Raw genomic sequence first — 20,990 nt, 5'->3', positions numbered from 1 at the left:
TTTTACAGTTCCGGAGTTCGGGGAGGAGAAAAAGAGAGCTGGAAATAGACAGAGAGAGATATTCCAGCTCCAAAGTTCAGGTCCATGGGTTCAGGTTCAAATTCAGCTACAGTTCTGGTATCTGAACCCAAACTTTGGACTAAAGTTTGGTGGGGTACCAGAACCTGAACTTCCCTGGATCCGCTCATCCCTACTTGTAATTACTCAAAAATATATAAGGTGGGGGCTGGAGTGAAGTTGCGTCAAATTTCGATGAATTGGGAGAAAACGTCTGGAAACGCTAAACTCCACCCACAAAGAGGGGAAAAAAACAAGGAATGCACATATAAAATACACTTATAAAGGAGCAAATAGAATAATGAATTTGATACAATCAGAAAAAAAGCACAAAAACCACAAAAACAGACAAAAAACAGACGCAAAGCAATGATGAATCAGGGCACCAGTGTATAGGACATGATCCAGAGCCATATTCACTATAAATTTGTTGTTTTTATTTTGCTTAATAAGAATGAACATGATACTTCTTTTAACCGCTCCAGGGTTTCCGAACCCTGAAGGGGTTAAAAGAAGTAACAATAGACTGAACATGTACATTTTTTGATAAGTTTTCAGGCGGTTTTTGTGATGGAAACCACCTGGAAAAGATGCCATGTGCACATAGCCGCTGAGCAGAAACTCTTCAAGTCCTCAAAAAATAATAATAATTGGACGAGTGCTATGTGTCACTTTGACTGATAGCACTCGTCTCCAGATTATTCTATGGAGCGGCTGTGCACATGTCCAATCTTTTTTCCTCAGACAGAGGATCGCACGTGGCCATGCAAGTCAATGTGTCCATGTAAAACATCAGACTGCACTCGGATGACATCTGAGTGCAGTGCGATTTCCACAGACTGACAGAATGGAGAAGATGGAATTTTTTGTTTTCTAAATTTTCTCCTCCTCTGAGAGAATTGGCCCACTTTGATCACACTCTGACCAGAGTGAGATTTTCATAATCCACCCAGTGAGAAAACATATAGTCGTCTGCACCTTCATCTCCATCTTCTCCATTGAGTCAGTCCATGGAAATCGGACTACACTCAAATTTCATCTGATTGCAGTCCCATGGTTTCCAAAGACTCATTGACTTACATGGCCGAGTGTTATCCAGATATCAGATCAAACTTGGGAATGTTGTGATTTTTTTTCCTGGATTGGCTCTGTCTGGGCAAAAAATAGGACATGGGCACGACCCTATAGAATAACATGGGCACGGCCCCATAGAATAACATGGGCCTGGCCCCATAGAATAACATGGACCTGGCCCCATAGAATAACACGGGCTCGGCCCTATAGAATAACATATGCTCGGTCCTATAGAATAACATGGGCTCGGCCCTATAGAATAACATGAGCTCGGTCCCATAGAATAACATGGGCTCGGCCCTATAGAATAACATGGGCTCAGCCCCATAGAATAACATGGGCCTGGCCCCATAGAATAACATGGGCTCGGCCCTATAGAATAACATGAGCTCGGTCCCATAGAATAACATGGGCTCGGTCCCATAGAATAACATGGGCTCGGCCCCATAGAATAACATGGGCCTGGCCCCATAGAATAACATGGGCTCGGCCCCATAGAATATCATGGGCTCGGCCCCATAGAATATCATGGGCCTGGCCCCATAGAATAACATGGGCTCGGCCCTATAGAATAACATGGGCTCGGTCCCATAGAATAACATGGGCTCGGTCCCATAGAATAACATGGGCTCGGCCCTATAGAATAACATGGGCTCGGCCCCATAGAATAACATGGGCCTGGCCCCATAGAATAACATGGGCTCGGCCCTATAGAATAACATGGGCTCGGTCCCATAGAATAACATGGGCTCGGCCCTATAGAATAACATGGGCTCGGCCCCATAGAATAACATGGGCCTGTCCCCATAGAATAACATGGGCTCGGCCCTATAGAATAACATGGGCTCGGTCCCATAGAATAACATGGGCTCGGCCCTATAGAATAACATGGGCTCGGCCCCATAGAATAACATGGGCCTGGCCCCATAGAATAACATGGGCTCGGCCCTATAGAATAACATGGGCCCGGCCCCATAGAATAACATGGGCCTGGCCCCATAGAATAACATGGGCTCGGCCCTATAGAATAACATGGGCTCGACCCTATAGAATAACATGGGCTCAGCCCTATAGAATAACATGGGCTCGGCCCCATAGAATAACATGGGCCTGGCCCCATAGAATAACATGGGCCTGGCCCCATAGAATAACATGGGCTCGGCCCTATAGAATAACATGGGCTCGGTCCCATAGAATAACATGGGCTCAGCCCTATAGAATAACATGGGCTCGGCCCCATAGAATAACATGGGCCTGGCCCCATAGAATAACATGGGCTCGGCCCTATAGAATAACATGGGCTCGGCCCCATAGAATAACATGGGCCTGGCCACATAGAATAACATGGGCTCGGCCCTATAGAATAACATGGGCTCGGCCCTATAGAATAACATGGGCTCGGCCCTATAGAATAACATGGGCTCGGCCCCATAGAATAACATGGGCTCGGCCCTATAGAATAACATGGGCTCGGCCCCATAGAATAACATGGGCCTGGCCCCATAGAATAACATGGGCTCGGCCCTATAGAATAACATGGGCTCGACCCTATAGAATAACATATGCTCGGCCCTATAGAATAACATGGGCTCGGCCCCATAGAATAACATGGGCCTGGCCCCATAGAATAACATGGGCCTGGCCCCATAGAATAACATGGGCTCGGCCCTATAAAATAACATGGGCTCGGTCCCATAGAATAACATGGGCTCGGCCCTATAGAATAACATGGGCTCGGCCCTATAGAATAACATGGGCCTGGCCCCATAGAATAACATGGGCTCGGCCCTATAGAATAACATGGGCTCGGCCCCATAGAATAACATGGGCCTGGCCACATAGAATAACATGGGCTCGGCCCTATACAATAACATGGGCTCGGCCCTATAGAATAACATGGGCTCGGCCCCATAGAATAACATGGGCTCGGCCCCATAGAATAACATGGGCTCGGCCCTATAGAATAACATGGGCTCGGCCCCATAGAATAACATGGGCTCGGCCCTATAGAATAACATGGGCTCGGTCCCATAGAATAACATGGGCTCGGCCCTATAGAATAACATGGGCTCGGCCCCATAGAATAACATGGGCTCGGCCCTATAGAATAACATGTGCATGGCTGCATAAAATAACATGGGCTCGGTCCCATAAAATAACATGGGCTCGGTCCCATAGAATAACATGGGCCTGGCCCTATAGAATAACATGGGCTCGGCCCTATAGAATAACATGGGCTCGGCCCCATAGAATAACATGGGCTCGGCCCTATAGAATAACATGTGCATGGCTGCATAAAATAACATGGGCTCGGTCCCATAGAATAACATGGGCTCGGCCCTATAGAATAACATGTGCATGGCTGCATAAAATAACATGGGCTCGGTCCCATAAAATAACATGGGCTCGGTCCCATAGAATAACATGGGCCTGGCCCTATAGAATAACTGGGCTCGGCCCTATAGAATAACATGGGCTCGGCCCTATAGAATAACATGTGCATGGCTGCATAAAATAACATGGGCTCGGTCCCATAAAATAACATGGGCTCGGTCCCATAGAATAACATGGGCCTGGCCCTATAGAATAACATGGGCTCGGCCCCATAGAATAACATGGGCTCGGCCCTATAGAATAACATGGGCTCGGCCCCATAGAATAACATGGGCTCGGCCCTATAGAATAACATGGGCTCGGTCCCATAGAATAACATGGGCTCGGCCCTATAGAATAACATGGGCTCGGCCCCATAGAATAACATGGGCTCGGCCCTATAGAATAACATGTGCATGGCTGCATAAAATAACATGGGCTCGGTCCCATAAAATAACATGGGCTCGGTCCCATAGAATAACATGGGCCTGGCCCTATAGAATAACATGGGCTCGGCCCTATAGAATAACATGGGCTCGGCCCCATAGAATAACATGGGCTCGGCCCTATAGAATAACATGTGCATGGCTGCATAAAATAACATGGGCTCGGTCCCATAGAATAACATGGGCTCGGCCCTATAGAATAACATGGGCTCGGCCCTATAGAATAACATGTGCATGGCTGCATAAAATAACATGGGAACAAGTGCTATCCGTTAAAATGACGAATAGCACTTGTCCGATTATTACAGTCGCCTGTGTGTGCTCTAAATGTAGTGTATTTGATATAAAAACAATTCTAAAGTTACTTTTCTCAGAGCTCTGTGTTGTGCTTTTACTTCTAGAAATGTATGAATAAATTGACAACTGGGTGTTACCGCATGGGGGGGGGGGGTGTCTCTACACAGTGTCCCACACAGTACAAACAGTGCTGGCAAGGCCAGACTGAGTAGAGACACGCCCCTTTTAGAAAGGGGGATGGTAACACCCAGTTGTCATTTTTTTCATACATATCACAATGCAGTGTTTTTTTTTTTTAATTATTATTAATGAATTAAACTATTAGTAAGACAGATATATCAGGAGAGCCGACAGATCCTCCTTGAAGCCCTGTGTGTGACTTCGAGGCATTACACATGTTCACAGACATTTCTAGGGCAACAGTAATTATTTGGATCAATGTAAATTGAATTTTATTCCCTGTATTTGTTGCTGCGTTGGCTTACATTTGTGTAGTTTCATTAATGGCCGTGTTATTAACCCGGATATATGGCTCCTACACTGCACACTACATGGCTTGTAATTAACTGGCATCCAACCGAATAACGCTGCGGAGCGAGTTCCATTCACCGAGAGCCGCAGGAGCAGAGATCAGGAATAATGAGTGTCCGCGGCAGTTCGGCCTTGTTGTGTGTAATTGCAGGCTAATAACTATCATTAGCGGTATAGGATACATACACTGACAATGCGGCCCACACTTGGGCACAATGAACCTACTTGGTGCGCAGGGTGGTGCGGGCTTCTAGGCAATGCTTTTGAACCAGCTCTTCAAATTCAGCCGGAAGCAGCGGTAAGCTCCCACACAGCATTTCTTTCATACGTACAAATCTCAACTCGCTGAACCTAAAACACGATACAAAAAGGCTCAGAGGAATGTTCTGTATTCTGCTTGATAAGAAAGGTTAGAGGTGATATAGCTAGAATCTCAGAATTCATGACCCAACAGAAAAGCTTTAGGCTATGTGCACACGATGCAGAAATGAAGCAGAAAATTTCTGCATCATTTCTGCATCTCCCTGGCAGAAAAAACGCATGCAGATTGTGCATGCGGTTTTCCTGCAGAATACATGCGGATCCACATGCGGGTTCACATGCGTTTCCGCATGCAGATTGACAAGCGCTTTCCAGGCGATTTTAGCATCACCTGGAAAGTGCTTGACAACTAGGTCACACTGTATAATTCCATGCAAACAGCATGGATTTATATAGTGTGACCCGAGAGAGTGTATATACTTACCTCCGATGGCCCGCGCTGTCCTGCTCACTCCGTTCTCCCGGCAACTTTGAATTGAAAGACCTGCCGACGTCAGCGTCACGTGACCCGGCACATGACTCTGACGTCAGCGCAGGTCCTTCAACTCACTGCAAGTGCCGGGAACCAAGCAGGAGCGCTGCGCGGGCCGACAGATGGTAAGTATATATATATTTTTTATTTTATTCTTGTTTTTACAGCTTTTTTAATGGTACCTGGGTGTGGATCTCCTCTCCTCCACACTTGGGTACCATCCGCACATTAGAACGCACCAATTACGCAAGTACAGATGCAGTCTTGCGGAATTGGCGCGTTCTAATGCAAGTCAATGGCGGCGAAAACGCCGCGTTTCCGCAAAATTAAATGACATGCTGCGGATTTTTGAGCGCATGGTTCACGCTGCGGAAAAATCCGCATGATGGGCACAGCACATGCGGATTTCAATTGGGGAACATTGCTTCCCTTCTACCATGCGTTTTTCATGCGTTTCCGCGGCGTTTACGCAACTGCAAAAACGCAGCGGAAACGCATGAAATACGCATCGTGTGAACTCAGCCTTAATGTGGCTTCAATCGCTGCGGTGATATATATCCGGCATAACGTTTCACATCCTAACTAGTGATGAGCGAGCATGCTCGTTACTCGAGATTTTCGGGCATGCTCGGGTGTTTTCCGAGTATCTTCATTGTGCTCGGGTGTTATGTTTGAGTCATGATTTGCGACTGTTTGACAGCTTTAATACATGGGAGGAATGCTTGTTTCTTAGGCATTCCTCACAGGTATTAAAGCTGTCAAACAGTTGCAAATCATGAACAGTCGGCCCTGGGAATCATGCGCACGAAGTGACTGAAACGTAATGGCCGAGCACGATGAAAGATACTCGGCGAGCATGTTCACCGAAAGGGTTAAAGAACATACTCGCTCATCACTAATCCTAACCATAAAGACACAAGGGCACATTTATAGAAACTGTCACTATTCCGTGAATGGATGTACGTGACTAACACATGCGCGCTAGATATTGTTGTACATCTGGCATGCTTTTCAGAAATCTGCGCGCTGCGTCTTTCCTCCGGGTCCGTCCTGCCATCTCTCCCCAGCATCCACAACCTACACTACCTACACTGCCCTGGAGCTTGCTCTACCTGTGGAGAGCCACACCATCCCTGCTGCCGTATCACCAGCTCCAGAGGACTGCTCCACAGCGGCGGCACCCTTTAGCGGTGGATGCCGCGCTGCCGGTCCTGAGTCCCCTACGAGCTCCCTAGCAGGCTGTCCTAGTTGACTCCTTCAGCTTATTTTCCTTTTTCCTTTTTACCATTGACACGAGCGTACGGTCAACTGAAGAAGGTCGTGTAGACCGAAACGTTAACGTATGTTTACTGTATATTTATATGGACTGTAATAAATTTTCTTAAGCAGAATTTTTTCGAGTGCCAAGGTTATTTTCACATGTGACAGGGCACGGTCCCTTCTTGAGCACCACTCTAGGGTGTGCAGTGATTTTTTTGATTTACTATCTTAAGGATAGGCCATCAATGTGAAAGTCCCAGACAACCACTTTAAGGAACAAAAGTGCCTTTAAGGGGTTATCCACTACTTGGATACCCGCTTCTGAATCCCTATGCTTCCCCCCCCAGTAAAATAATAACACTTATACTTACCTCTGGTACCGGCACTGTTCTAGCGGTGTCGGCACTGGCCCTCCTGGAGATCGCGTGACATTGTTTTGCTGTGCTAGATCATTTTCCAAGCCCCCATCCTTACAGTGGTCTAAAGGAATAAAACTAACCTAACCAATCCCTTGACGTTAATGCTTCCCTGGTTTCCCTCTAGTCTTTGTTTACCGCGCTGTAGCAATCACGTTGCTTGTCAATACATGACTGATGCAGCAAGTCTCTAATCCCTAGTTAAAAGAGACTAGCACGGGCCTAGAAAAGTGTTGGAGCAGGGGCAACAGTGGATTAGTAGGGTGAGCTTTGCTACGTTCAATCATTGTAAGCTGTTAGTAAAAAACTTCACAGTCTCTTTAAACGGGTTTTCCACTACTTGGACAACCCCTTCTAAAAACCTACGTTTTCCCCAAGTAAAATAATAACACTTATTATTACCTCTGGTACCGGCGCTGTTCTAGCGGTGTTGGCACTGGCCATCCTGGAGATCGCATGACATTGTTGTCACGCTATCTATGCTGCTAATTAACGCTGGCTTCGGTTTCCTTTCCTACAGACATAATTGAGATTTGGAGAAAGTGAGAGCTGCAGCTGCTCTCTCACTTCCTCTAGATATCTTGATTAGTCCAAAGGAGGTGAGAGTGAAGCCAGTATTGATTGGTCGCAGGGATTGCATGACATCATAATGTCACGCGAGCCCCGGGAGGGCCAGTGCTGACACCACTGAAATCCCACCAGCACAAGAGGGGAGTATAAGTATTGTTATTTTACTGTGGGGGGGCAGGGGTGGGAATCTAGGTTTTTAGAAGGGGTTGTCTAAGAAGTGTACAATCCCTTAAAAGAGACTGAATTTTTTTTACAAACAGCTTACAATGGTTGACTGTAGCAAAACTCACCCTACTAATCCACTGTTGCTCATGCTCCAACACTTTTTGTAGCATCGGCGTCTCTGCCTCCTGCTGGGCAGAGACGCCGTTCCCCTCATCACCGGTCGCGGTCCGGCGTCTTCCTGTCCTCCTGCTGCTGAGGCGCGCACTGCGCGCAGCTTCCCGGGCACTGTGCTTAGGGCGCGCGCGCGCCCTCCCTCTTGAAGAGGCCGCACGCGCCGTCCTAAAGAATCCCCGGCCAATGGCCGGAGGACTGCCCCTATATTTAGCACCTCCTCCAAAATGGAGGTGCCTGTGCAAGGTTGTTGTTTGTGTGTTAACACTCTCCTCAGCTCTCAGGTCCCTTTCCCGCCAATCTGTCTAACAGTCCTGCCCTCCAGCCTGCCTACCCGGAGCACCTGCCAGTTTCCTGCCGTGCCCGCCAGCCTGCCTACCCGGAGCACCTGCCAAGTTACCTGCTGTACCCATCTGCTTGTCTACCTGGATCACCCACCAGCCTACCTGCCGTGCTCATCCGCTGTACCGGTCAGCTCCTGTCATCTGACCCATGGGAGTCACCTGCTCTCACACAAGGTCGGTCCCAGAGTGGCACCTGGTCCACCTGCCCGGTTCTTCCCCGGTTCACGGAGTCGACTAAGCCGCCGTGTGACTTGGGTCGGTCCAAGTAGGCACTTAGTTACGTCCCCCTGGTCCCTCCTTGCATCAAAGCACAGAGGTTCCACCACCCGGATCCGTAACACTTCTCTAGGCCCATGCTAGTCTCTTTTAACCCGGCATTAGAGACTAGCTGCATCAGTCACATATTGACAAGCCTCGTCATTGCTACCGTGCGGTAAACAAAGACTAGCGGGAAACTAGGGAAGCATTAACGTCAAGGGATTGGTTAGGTGAGTTTTATTCCTTTTTCTTATTTTAGACCACTGTAAGGATGGGGGCTTAAAAATGATCTAGCACAGTGTTAACCAAACTACAGTCCTCACAGCCCCCACAGGTCATGTTTTCAGGATTTTCATAGTACTGCACAGGTGAGAGAATTCCTGATGCTTTGATGATACTTCCACCACCTGTTCAATACTAAGGAAATCCTGAGAACATGACCTGTTAGGGACCGTGAGGACTGGAGTTTGCGAAACACTGATCGACCAGATGAATCCATAATATCTTGAACTCAAGCCCATAGCTACTGTATATCGTAGCTCCATACAGTCTCTAAGTGGCACTGAGCTTTATTAAAGTGCCCAAAACCTTCTATGAGGCTTTACTGGAGCTACATATGCCTATATTTTTATATGGAGACACACAGAGGTTTGCCATGTAGCCAGAGGTTTTCCTTGTAGCTTGTTCGATGGGGTCCCATGTTAGGAAGTTCACCTCTGTAGAGCATACAGCCTTGAAGGATGTGACAACAGGGACTCCAGGTATCCCCCCACAGTCTGAGTCAAAGCCTATATAACCGCCCTATGTGTCAATGCCCAATAACATTTTTTTCTAAGCAGTATTTCAAGCATCTTTACAATAAGCTATAATATTACTTACTGAGTAGCCCAGAGTTCTTGCAAAGTCAACATCATGGGGTTGGTTGTGAAAAGGTGATGTTCATTCCAATTATGGACATCATTGTATGAAGAGTGCCAAGGAACAGGGGCACGAATTACCCGATGTGGAAAAGAACGAGGTATGTTGCAGATAAACAGCCTTTCTCTCTCTTCTGGATCCTTTAGGATGTAATCAACTGGGAAATAGAAACCAAAAAATCAATATCCTCATCATCATACAATCAGAAATGGAATTGTGAAATATTTATGTGACAGGCCATGAAAAAATAGTGATTTACCTGCAAAAGAAACAGAGATATAATGCTTTATACACATTGGATAACTAAGCCACAAAATATGAGACTAAGATTTTGGAAAGATGATAAGAATAATAACCTATAAGCACATGGCTATGTTTCTATTTAAACCATGAATAAAGATCTTTAAAGAATCCCTGTGTACTTACAATTGCTAATTTTGCCTTTCTACCAAGTTAATTATTCTCTTTTCTCAGCTCTATGTAGAAACTGTAAGTCTCTTGTCCCTGCATTTATCATTCCCCTCTTTACCTCCTGACCCAGCTGCTCCCTCCTCCTCTCTGCCATAGACTTTTGCAGTGACTCATGAATTGTGCAGAGAAAATTGACCTCCTGTTTCTAGAGCTTAGAAGGATTCAGCTAGTCAGTTTTAATCACGTGATGTCATAGACCTATTGGAAAAGGGGTAGAAAGGCAAAATAAGCAATTGTAAGTGCACAATGCTATATAATATGATGATTGCTATATATTAAGAAGATAAAAATGTTGATGGGAGGAGGAGGAGGAGTGCTTCTTTAAAGATGATAAATGTCATGAAGTGAAAAGAGACCAAGATATAAAACATTTCTCAGATATATAATTAAGAAAAGTAAAATATTATCTTTCTGATTGGGTAATTAAATCTATGGCCCTCTTATAGAAGGAGACAGGAGTTGGCTTAAAAATCGGGCTCTCCACTGTGTCACTATTTTGACATGTTTGTGAGACTTCCAGCTTTCAAAAACACATTGGGAGACCTGTGCTGCAGTTTATACGCACTTCATGCTGGATGTAGATATATACTGTATGTGGGAATGATGGAGTCTTATATGTTACTAGATAGTGGCCCGATTCTAACGCATCGGGTATTCTAAAATATGTATGCGGCCGACCGGGCGCAATCAGCAGAACGCTGTTTAAATTAGCCGCCAAAATCGCTAATTAGTCGCGACCAAGCAACAAAACGGTGTTTAAATTTGGCGGCAATATCGGTGATTGGTCGTGGGTGGCGACCGCGACCAATCAGCGAACTGTGTTAGTGAGGACCGGCGAGCTTGTTTACATTTGGCTATAAAATCGCTGATTAGTCGCGACCACGACCAATCAGCAAAACGGTGTTTAAATTTGGCGCCAATATTGCTGATTGGTCGCGGCCAGCGGTCGCGACCAATCAGCAGAGTGGGGTTTAAATTTGGCGCCAATAATGCTAATTGGTTGCGACTGGCGACCGCGACCAATCAGCAGAGCGGTGTTTAAATTTGGCGCCAATAATGCTGATTGGTCGCAGCTGGCGGTTGTGACCAATCAGCAGAGCAGTGTTTAAATTTGGCGCCAATCTCGCTGATTGGTACAATCAGCAGAGCGGTGTTTAAACTTGGCGCCAATCTCGCTGATTGCTCCCGGACGGCGGCCGCGGCCAATCAGCAGAGCTTGTTTAAATTTGGCGCCAATCTCGCTGATTGGTCGCGGCCGGGCGGCGGCCGCGACCAATCAGCAGAGCGTTTTTTAAATTTGGCGCCAATCTCGCTGATAGGTTGCGGGCGGCCGGCAGCCGCGACCAATCAACAGAGCGTTGCTTACGCGACCAATCAGCAGGGCGTTGTTTAAATTTGGCGCCAATCTCGCTGATTGGTCACGGCTGGCGGCCGCGACCAATCAGCAGAGCGTTGTTTAAATTTGGCGCCAATCTCGCTGATTGGTCGCGGTCAGCAGAGCGTTGTTGAAATTTGGCACCAAAATCGCTGATTGGTCGCGGCCGGCCACCGCGACCAATCAGCAGAGCGGCGTTTAAATTTTCCGCCCATATCGCTGATTAGTCGCGGGCGTCGACCGCGACCAATCAGCGTCGTATTAGTGAGGACCGGGGAGCGGCGCTGCCTGTGCGGCTACTTCAGCCGGGAGATGAGCGGGAGATGAGCGGCTACTCGCAGCAGAAGCATCCCGACCGGCGACGCCGCTCCCCGGTCCTCCGTTCACACTTGCCCTCCGGAGATCAGCGGGCCAAGCCGCTGATCTCCCGACGTTAGCCGCATGGAGGTGAGCGGCGCCGCCTGTGGGGTACTTGTGCTGCCGGCAGCAGGGAGATGAGCGCCTCGCACCGGTCATCTCCCTGCTGCATCGCCGCTGACCTCCGTCCGGCAGATGAGCCGCTAACGGCCGCCATCTTTTTCTGAAATCCCGCATCGCTGATTGGTCGCGGCCGGACCAATCAGCGACGCGGGATTTCCTGGACAGACAGACAGACAGAAAGACAGACAGACAGACAGACGGGATAAGACGATTATATATATAGCTGAAGTATCAAGAGGATGAGGATAAAAAGCAGCCATAGAAATAAACCCTATCATCGTTTTTTTAACAGAACATAACATTCTGCGTGATGCTCTTTTTGTTCCATTACTGAAATAGACCCAAAAAGGAAAACCATAAGGACCCCGTTTTAGTCAGTGGTACCCTTTTGTTTAATTTTGCATCCATTTTGTAATAAATCTGTTTTTTTTTTACAAGAATTCCATTTCTCTGTTCTTAAAACGGAATAGAAAGCACAGAAAGAGAGGGAAGATTATACAGGTGCATCTCACTAAATTAGAATAGAATCAAAAAGTTAATTTATTTCAGTTCTTCAATACAAAAAGTGAAACTCATATATTATATAGAGTCATTACAAACACAGTGATCTATTTCAAGTGTTTATTTCTGTTAATGTTGATGGTTATGGCTTACAGCCAGTGAAAACACAAAAGTCATTATCTCAGTAAGTTAGAATAATTAGCAAAAAACACCTGCAAAGGCTTCCTAAGCGTTTACAAAGGTCCCTTGTACACGGACATAGGCAGAGGCTTGTCTGTCACTATCAGCAGGCAGGGAGGAGCCGCCGGGGACCTGCCTGTACGACTAGTCACCCGCGCAGCTCAGTCCCCTGCTGCTATCAAAAGTAAGCGTTTCTCGGAAACGCCGCAGTGTTTCAGAGACATACTGTTTATAGATGGCTAGGACACTACAGCTAGTGGCTGATACATGCTGCACAGGTTCCCTTTAATAAAGGCCACACACAATGGAGCATATTATTGTTCTGCTAGACAAACCTTTAAAGGGAACCTGTCACTAGGCTTCCCCCATATAATGTACGACCAGCATCTTTTAGCCCTCTGTTAGAGCATTCCAGTATGCTGTATATGGTCCCCAATCCGGTCTGAAATATACAAAACCGAGCTTCATTATATGCACAGATGGCACAGTCCGGTCCGATGGGCGTCTCTGGTCTTGATCCGGCGCCTCCTCTCTTCTTACGATCATCATCCTCTTTCCCTGCTTCATGTGGATGACATGTCCTATGTCATCCACACCGTGTCCCCCATCGTGCTCCTGCGCAGGTGCACTCCTCTCTGGCCTGCTGAGGGCCATTAATTCCACAACGCTTTACATACATCATCATCACTGTCCCCATTGGGGCTCACAATCTACATTCCCTATCAGTATGTCTTTGGAGTGCGGGAGGAAGCCGGAGAACCCGGAGGAAACCCACACAAACACGGGGAGAACATGCAGACTCCTTGCAGATGTTGTCCTTGATGGGATTTGAATCCAGGACCCCAGTGCTGCCGTGCTAAGCACTGAGCCACCGTGCTGACCCCAGGACATCTTCCAGATGGACTGGATGCACAAACGTGCTCCAAATGTTCCCTGGTCACGATAAAATATTGATTTCAGGCTCAATATTGTTGGCCTATTGTGATCCTTCTGTATGCGTCCATCAACGCTTCCTTCAAATTCTTCACTCTCTCCTACTATGGGATTATGCAGGTTTGCTACAAGATCACACAAACCCTCATATGACAAGAAGCAATAATAACAGTCGGGGGATATTAATGTTTTATGGACTCATATGTTCCATGTCCTAGCATTCACAATAATCCACAATAACTATGCAGGTTGCTCTATACGAGACTTAAAAGGCACCTATAAGAGAGATGCATAGAAATATTACAATGCGGTGCATTAAAGACTCAGGTATTCCACATCTCCCCATTCACAATGATCCATCATGGACTCTATAAGATTTCATGCTGAAGAGTGGAAACAATTGGGTTTAGCTTTTATTGCTATGCAAGGCTGAAAATCTCTTTCCAACCACATTTGATTAAACCGCGTATTCTGTGTTACAAATTCTCCTTCTTTATTACAAACCCATTCTCTGTATGATAATGCACGATTCAGGCTGGAAGGAGAGTAGTGTAAAAATACATGGCTTCTTTACCTGGAAGGTGAGGGGCTTAGATTCAACAGATGCTTCTCTAATTCCTTATTGCATATGAAAATGGTATGGGAAGATAAGCACAGACACGTGGTACTCCCTCCAATCCCAAGAAGCCCAGGTTAACACATTGCACATGGTAATTCTTCTGGAGGAGCAAGTGGTGATCAGCTGCTGCCCTAAACTCTTTGGGGCCGATTCATCAAAGTTTTGTACCCAAACAACGTGGTGTAAAAGTTTTGAAAGTTTTTTGACTTTTGGCATTTTTATGCCAATTTGAATCAGCTCTGCCAAAATGGGCAGAGCTTGGTAGGGTTGTGGCCTGCCCATCAAATTCATCAAGTGTGCCAATGTTTTGTTCACCCGAAATGTTACTCCAGTTGATGACTGGAGAAGGATTTCTGGCGTCGTGCATGGAGGAACACATCACTAAGAAGAGAGGTCCAGTTCATTAAGTGGCACGCTCCTCTTAATGAATTTGGAGCATTCTACTCCAGCAAGACTGGCATAGCGCGAGTGTCTTGAGGAATCGGCCCCTAAATATACAAAATTAAAAAAAATTCAAGCTGTTGAATAACTTTTTGCCATGCATTCAGATGCCTAAAGATGTTTGCCAATGGCCAGACGTTAGCTATGCTAAGGTACTCAATTCTTGCATTTACGATTCTTCAAGCCCATGGTTCATGGGGGGAGCTTACATTTATAGGTCCATAGAAAATATTATAAATCGGAAAATATATGAAAGGGCATTTCTGGAATGTTCAGCCAACGGTGTTTTTCCTGAAGTGTGTTCTTTGGCATCTTTGCAGTCGGTTTTACTGCACCTTTGCCGCTAGTGTTTTTTTTTACTTATCGTATATGTATAAAATAGTGAGCGGCTTCCAGACGGACGCCACCTGAAAGAACGGTCAGGTCACTTTCAACCAATCTGTGACTTAGAGGTTAAAAGAAGCTCAAAAGACTGAACATGTGAGCAGCAAGTAGTTTTTACATTGCGGTGCATATGCTCAATCGCTTTTAGCATTTATTACGCCCTTTTTCAAGCAGGTTTCAGAGTGAACCCTGCCTGAAAAAGACTTCATGTGCAGATAGCCTAAAAGATGCTCAAATTCCTGAACATATGAACAGCGAGTTGTTTTTTTTATAGAAATAATAGGCAGATTTGTATGTTCTCCAGATGAAGCTGTAGCGAAACGCTCGTCGGGTGGATAATGGGTGAGCCTGTGCACTCTGTGCTGCCCTTCTTGGCACTGTTTGCAATCCTTACACTACCAGAGCATTTTTGATTTTGTCCTCAGGAACCTTATTATTAATCCTTCTTCCCTGGTCTACAATACTAGTTGATTTGACATTATTTGCCTTCTCTACACATGTCTGTGAATCCTCAGTGTTACATTGTCATTCCCTCAATATTTGTGCAATACACTTGTATGTGCACCTTTTTGGCTCACCCACCATCGTGTTTTCTGTATTTTTGGCATTTTTATTTTTCATTTTATATTTTTGATGAGACTCAATAAAAATGTATAAATGTTACTGTTATTTTTTGGCCTTCTGCACTTTCTCCTTTCAGTTTAATTTGTTATATTAGTGCAGTGGGATGATTTAGTCCCTGGCTCTGAGCCACTGCCCCTCGGTTTCCTCAAGTGTAATACATATTAGAAAGTTCTGCAAAATCCTAATGTAACGTGGTGCGGGGCGGTAGCCGTGGTCGAGGTGCTCTTCTCTTGCGTCCCGACACGTTACAGGAAGGTGGAGGTCCTGGCTGGGTGTGTGGTCTTGTGCTGTGAGGGCGCTAAGCCCGTCCACGCCAGATGTAACCGATGTTGCTGGTTTGCCAGGCCCAGGTGTTGGGCAGTTCAATGAGGGAGACCGCCAGTCAAAAATAAAGTTTTTACTCAACGATAACTGGGAAGGGATTATATACAGGAGATAACAGGCACATTTCTTGATGAACGTTACTTTCAACACACAGAGAATTGTCCTCACACAAGTTCCTTCCTCTTTTCTCTCTATTGTCCTCCGTTCTCACTGTTTCTCTTTACTCTCTTTACTTATCTCTGTTTCCCACTTCCTCACCATAACCCAGCTCGACATTACTGTTCAGCTTAGCAAGAGTCCACGGTCAATCCACGGTTTCGTGTACTTTTTTCCTTAGGGGAGCTATGGTGCCATTTTGGCCGGTACTTATCTTTTCTAATGCTGAGGCTCTGGAACTCCCACCTGGGGCACTTTCTTCTTCTCGTGTACTGTCTAGGCCCATTACGTTCAGGAGTTATAAACTCTGGGCCTTACTGCTTGGCTTCCTCTCCCAGGATCTGTCTCCGAAAAATCACTCTGTCTCTCAGTCACTTTTGCTGCGGATCTCGTCATCTCTTCCTTTCGGTCTCCTCTCACTTAGGGACACCCAAGAATGTGGCACTGCTCTCATTAGACCTTAAGTCCTTTCTATATGCACTCCAGGACCTATCTGCTCCCTGATAGGAAACAGTCTCTCTTTACCTTCAGCTTATCCCTTCCCACTCTGAGCTAGTCCCAAACATTAACTCTAACTGTCCCTATCAACTACCTGTTGCTATGCAGATTACAGCTTCATCTCTAACAATGCAAATCACTGAACACACAAAAATGATCAACGCATATCATATTCACATTACACAATGCAATAACACTTGTTTCTTCAAGAGAAAATGTGGGCTGCATTTCCATCTCCTTACACTAGCCCCAACACATTTGTTTAAAATAAAGTAGACAACCCCTTTTAGAAACCCTTTACGGTTTTTATCATCGTTTTTACACCATGTGCTATCAGAGAACAGGTGCGGGATGTGATCACAGTTCTCAATGTCTGGGATTGCACACATTGCTATGTGTGAATATGATTACAGCACATCTCTGAACACAGGGAAGTAATATTACAACACAGATGAGCTTTGTAGGCAGCGTAGGCAGCCAAATTGCATACGATTAAATTGTGCCTTTATGACCCATTATATAAGCTGGCATCGGCAATAAAGAATTAAATTGCTTGACTCTCCGCTTTTGAGCATGGAGCTAAACTGCATAAAATAGGACTGCTTTACTTTACTTTTATAGCATACAAAGGTGCCCTAAACTGGAAGCTTGTGATCATGAGGATAGTGGTGTCTTGCTGTATTCTCAGATGACCTTTAATTTTCTTCAAGTCTATAGAGAATTTTGTTCTCTCTGTGTCGGAGGATTTGATATCTTCTTTTGTTACAAAAAACATTGTTGTCCAGAAATATTTTTCAGAAAGAGATAAGTACCCCATAGCTCACAAGATGTGACACTTCATGTCAGTAGGGCGGCTATGAATTCAAGGAAAAATCTGGAAAGGTGTCCAAATTTCAGATCTCCTGACATATCTGCTTATTACATAGTTGTTGTCCCTATAATTCTGGAGCAATTTTTCCCAGAACTCTGATGTTCCTCCTGATGAGAACTCTGATGTTCCTCCTGGAAATGCATGAGTAAAATTATAAACTGAGTGGCACAATTAGTCTTTTCCATAGGGTGTGTACCTGCACAGTTTAAAGGCTCATTCGCACCTCCGTATTTCTCACGTACGAGAAAATCGGATCAATTATTTTGATCAGACTTAGATTAGAGCATGGTCAACGTGTCATGAGTTTTTCTCATTTATGTAGAGAAAAAAAATTGCCACCTTCTGCTATGTGTCAATCTGTGAAAATAGGACCTCACTTGGATGCCATCCGAGTGCAGTCCGATTTATTTCATGGTTCCATAAACTAGCATTGATTTTGAGCTGACGCTTGGATCAAAATCGGAAATGTCTTTGCGATTTTCTGCAGACTGCTTGGTCCACGAAGAATTGAGAAAATGTGAATGATCCCATGGGCTATTACAGGTACGAGTGCTTCCGTGAAAACCATGGATAGCACTCGTATGAGAATATCGGACATGTGAATGAAACCTAACATTGTTAGCTCAGGTTGAACAGTGCCAGAGCGCGCTGGGACACAGCCCACCGAAAAAGGGCAATGGTACAATCCAGGCAATTTTTTCATACATTTCCAAGAGGAATAACATAGGGATAGCACAAAGCAAGGTACTAACAAAAAGATAAATCAGCATAGTTATTTCATGGAGAATAGCTATTACTATTTCCTACCAATGTACTACCTATTTGGTCCACAAACGGAGATCTTGTGCATTGGTGCTGCACGTGTCTGTCAGTTTATACCGCCATGTTTATGTATGCAGCGCTAAAGACAAGTTGGATACAGCGTGAGAAATATATTACAAATTACAATATAATATATCAAATGGTAGCAATGAACTGAGTTTGGCATGTTTGTTCAGGGATAGAAAGGTGGCCCAGGAAACTTAATTAGTTTCATCACATCGAATTTTGCCATTTCTAAGTAGTCCATTACAGATTTATCTTTACAGAATAAGATGCAGCCTAGGTTTAGATATCAGAAAATAGGAAACACATATTTCTTACTTATTAAAACTTCCCTCTCGGTATAAAAAAGTAGAGGGATCAATAACACAAATTTTAATGCACTAGGAAGAATAGGGAGGTAGTAGTTCTCATATCAGTGTTTCTCTACAATGTGTATTATGCACATATAGTTTTACAGCATGCTCATTATGTACACTCAGCTCTGCTGCATATACACACACAGTTCTGCTACATACACACACAACTTTGCTACATACACACACAGTTCTACCACATGCACTCACACACTGACACTGCTGCATGCACACTAAAAGCACACCCAGCTCTGCTGTATATAAACACACACAGTTCTGCTCCATACATAGTTCTGCTGCATACACACACAGCTCTGCCACATACACTCACACAGCTGTGTTGTATATACACACATAGCTTTGCTATACACACACACACAGCCCTGCTACATACACACACACTGCTCTGAGACATACACACACAGCTGTCCCATATGCTCAAACACAGCTTGCTACATAAACACATGCACACTGAATTTAATTGAAGTGTAAACATGATCGCATTTTGAAGTTCCTTACTGGAATAGGACTGATAACATAACCTGATTGGTCCTTTAGCTAGTAAGGACCTGCGAGATCTGTGCAGCTTTAGAGATGTGCAGGTAGCTTTCTCTCCTGCCCTGCACCAATCAGACTGATCAGTGTTGGGCTGGAGGAGAGAGAACTGTGCAGCTACATAGTTCTCTCTGGGATTGGGTAGGACGCTGTGTCAGCATTCTTCTCCATCATAAGAAGCTGCCTCTAAGAAACATACTTTTTTTAGCAAGATTTTTTCTTCCTGAAAAGTACATCTTATAGTCCCCAAATACGGTATATTTTTATTTGTGATTCTGAACATAACCGCTATTTGATTTCCATTTGTAAGAAACAGGATGATGTGATAAATGGGTGTTTAATTTGATCAGTTTGTTCTTGCTATTAAAACTTGAGCACCAAATTGAGTAAATAGGTCAGGCCGACTATTGACTTGAAGGTTATAATTTTTTATACTCCTTGAGATGATGGTATTCTTTATCCAATTTTTTTATTTTGGTTTGGAAAGATCATAGAAGAGTCTAATCTGCAGTAAGATTACATGTCTAGTGATTCATCAGCCTTTTTAGTAACTGATTCATCAATCAAAATTTACACTGTCAGTCTTGATTTGTCAGGACAGGCCAGGGGCAAGCAACGGTGGCACAGCATTAATTGTGGACCAGCGGGTAAATACATTTAATAAAACTGCGTGTCAATCTGTACTCTTCAGAGAGAGCAAGTTCTATCACTGTGATGAATTAAAATCTGTCTGTATGCCATGGTAAGAGCAGCCTTTTTATATTACCGGACCGTGGAAATTAGGTACACATGGGGAGTCCTGCTGATGAGATCCCCGGGTTTAGTAATTTTAGTTTTCTAAGCATTGTCACAGTCCAATAAAATCTGCAATCTGGAATAACAGAGCCACACTTAACCCATCCTCTCAATATGCTAAAGCTGCATGTGGATGTCTCTATGTAAAAGTCTGTACAGCAATTATTTGCACCCTTAGTTTTTCTATGTTTTGCTTGTATGTGAAAGCTGTCTGGTTTTTAAAAGAATCTTTTAACATTGATGGGGTCTGACTCAACAATCAACCGATTAAAGAGTTCGGAACTGGAGCAAGTCCTGTACATTGTGTTGCGGACCTAAATGTGGCTTTAGCCTTTTCCCATTCACATGAATAGGAGAGAGCTGCAGTACCATTCATGGCCACCATGCAATGTACAGCGCTATACTAGCTCCAGTGATGCATTGAATGAGTGCTAGTCCCCATGTCATTCTATCTCTTGGTCCGAGGAAAGTGGTCCTAGGAAAAATTTGCAGCAAGCACAATTTACCTCCGAGAATTGGATGGCACCTGCCCATTCAAGTCTATGGGTCCATAAAAATAAATCGGACCACACTCGGATGTCATCCAAGTGCGGTTTGATTTTCATGGATTGACATAGTAGAGAAGGTGGAGACATTTTCTGTCTCTCCACCTCCGAGAAAATCGGATCCCACTTTGATCACACTCTGATCAGAGTTTGATTAACATTGGACTAATTTTCTTGGATGGAGAGAAAGCTGTCATGTGACCATAGCCTAAGGATAAGTCACCGGTATTAAAGGGAATCTGTCAATTATTTGTGCCTTAAGCTAGCAGTAGTAATGACTAGGGCAGTGAAGAGCATTTCAATAGAAACCTATTTTTCTGCTATCTGGTGCCCTGTTGTGCAGGAATTCGTATATTATTTGTATGCAGTTTAGGCTCATAAATGCAG

General features: G+C 44.9%; 1 protein-coding gene across 2 annotated transcripts in view; it reads right to left on the bottom strand.

The window, feature by feature from the left end:
- DNAH3 (dynein axonemal heavy chain 3) overlaps window positions 1-20,990 on the bottom strand; it is a 487,274-nt gene that overhangs the window by 374,770 nt on the left and 91,514 nt on the right. For both annotated transcript variants that reach the window (XM_073647962.1, XM_073647963.1), the window contains exons 7-8: window positions 9,635-9,830; window positions 5,004-5,129 (exon numbers count right to left, since the gene is read on the bottom strand). In XM_073647962.1, the coding sequence (XP_073504063.1) occupies window positions 5,004-5,129; window positions 9,635-9,830 (322 nt within the window). The remainder of the gene's footprint in view (window positions 1-5,003; window positions 5,130-9,634; window positions 9,831-20,990) is intronic.

Source organism: Phyllobates terribilis, unplaced genomic scaffold (assembly GCF_046119375.1).
Source record: "Phyllobates terribilis strain yellow unplaced genomic scaffold, ASM4611937v1 Scaffold_9__5_contigs__length_417890890, whole genome shotgun sequence".
Lineage (NCBI taxonomy): Eukaryota > Metazoa > Chordata > Amphibia > Anura > Dendrobatidae > Phyllobates > Phyllobates terribilis.
The sequence above is the reverse complement of the archived record's forward strand: the minus strand, read 5'-3'. Positions and strand labels throughout refer to the sequence as shown.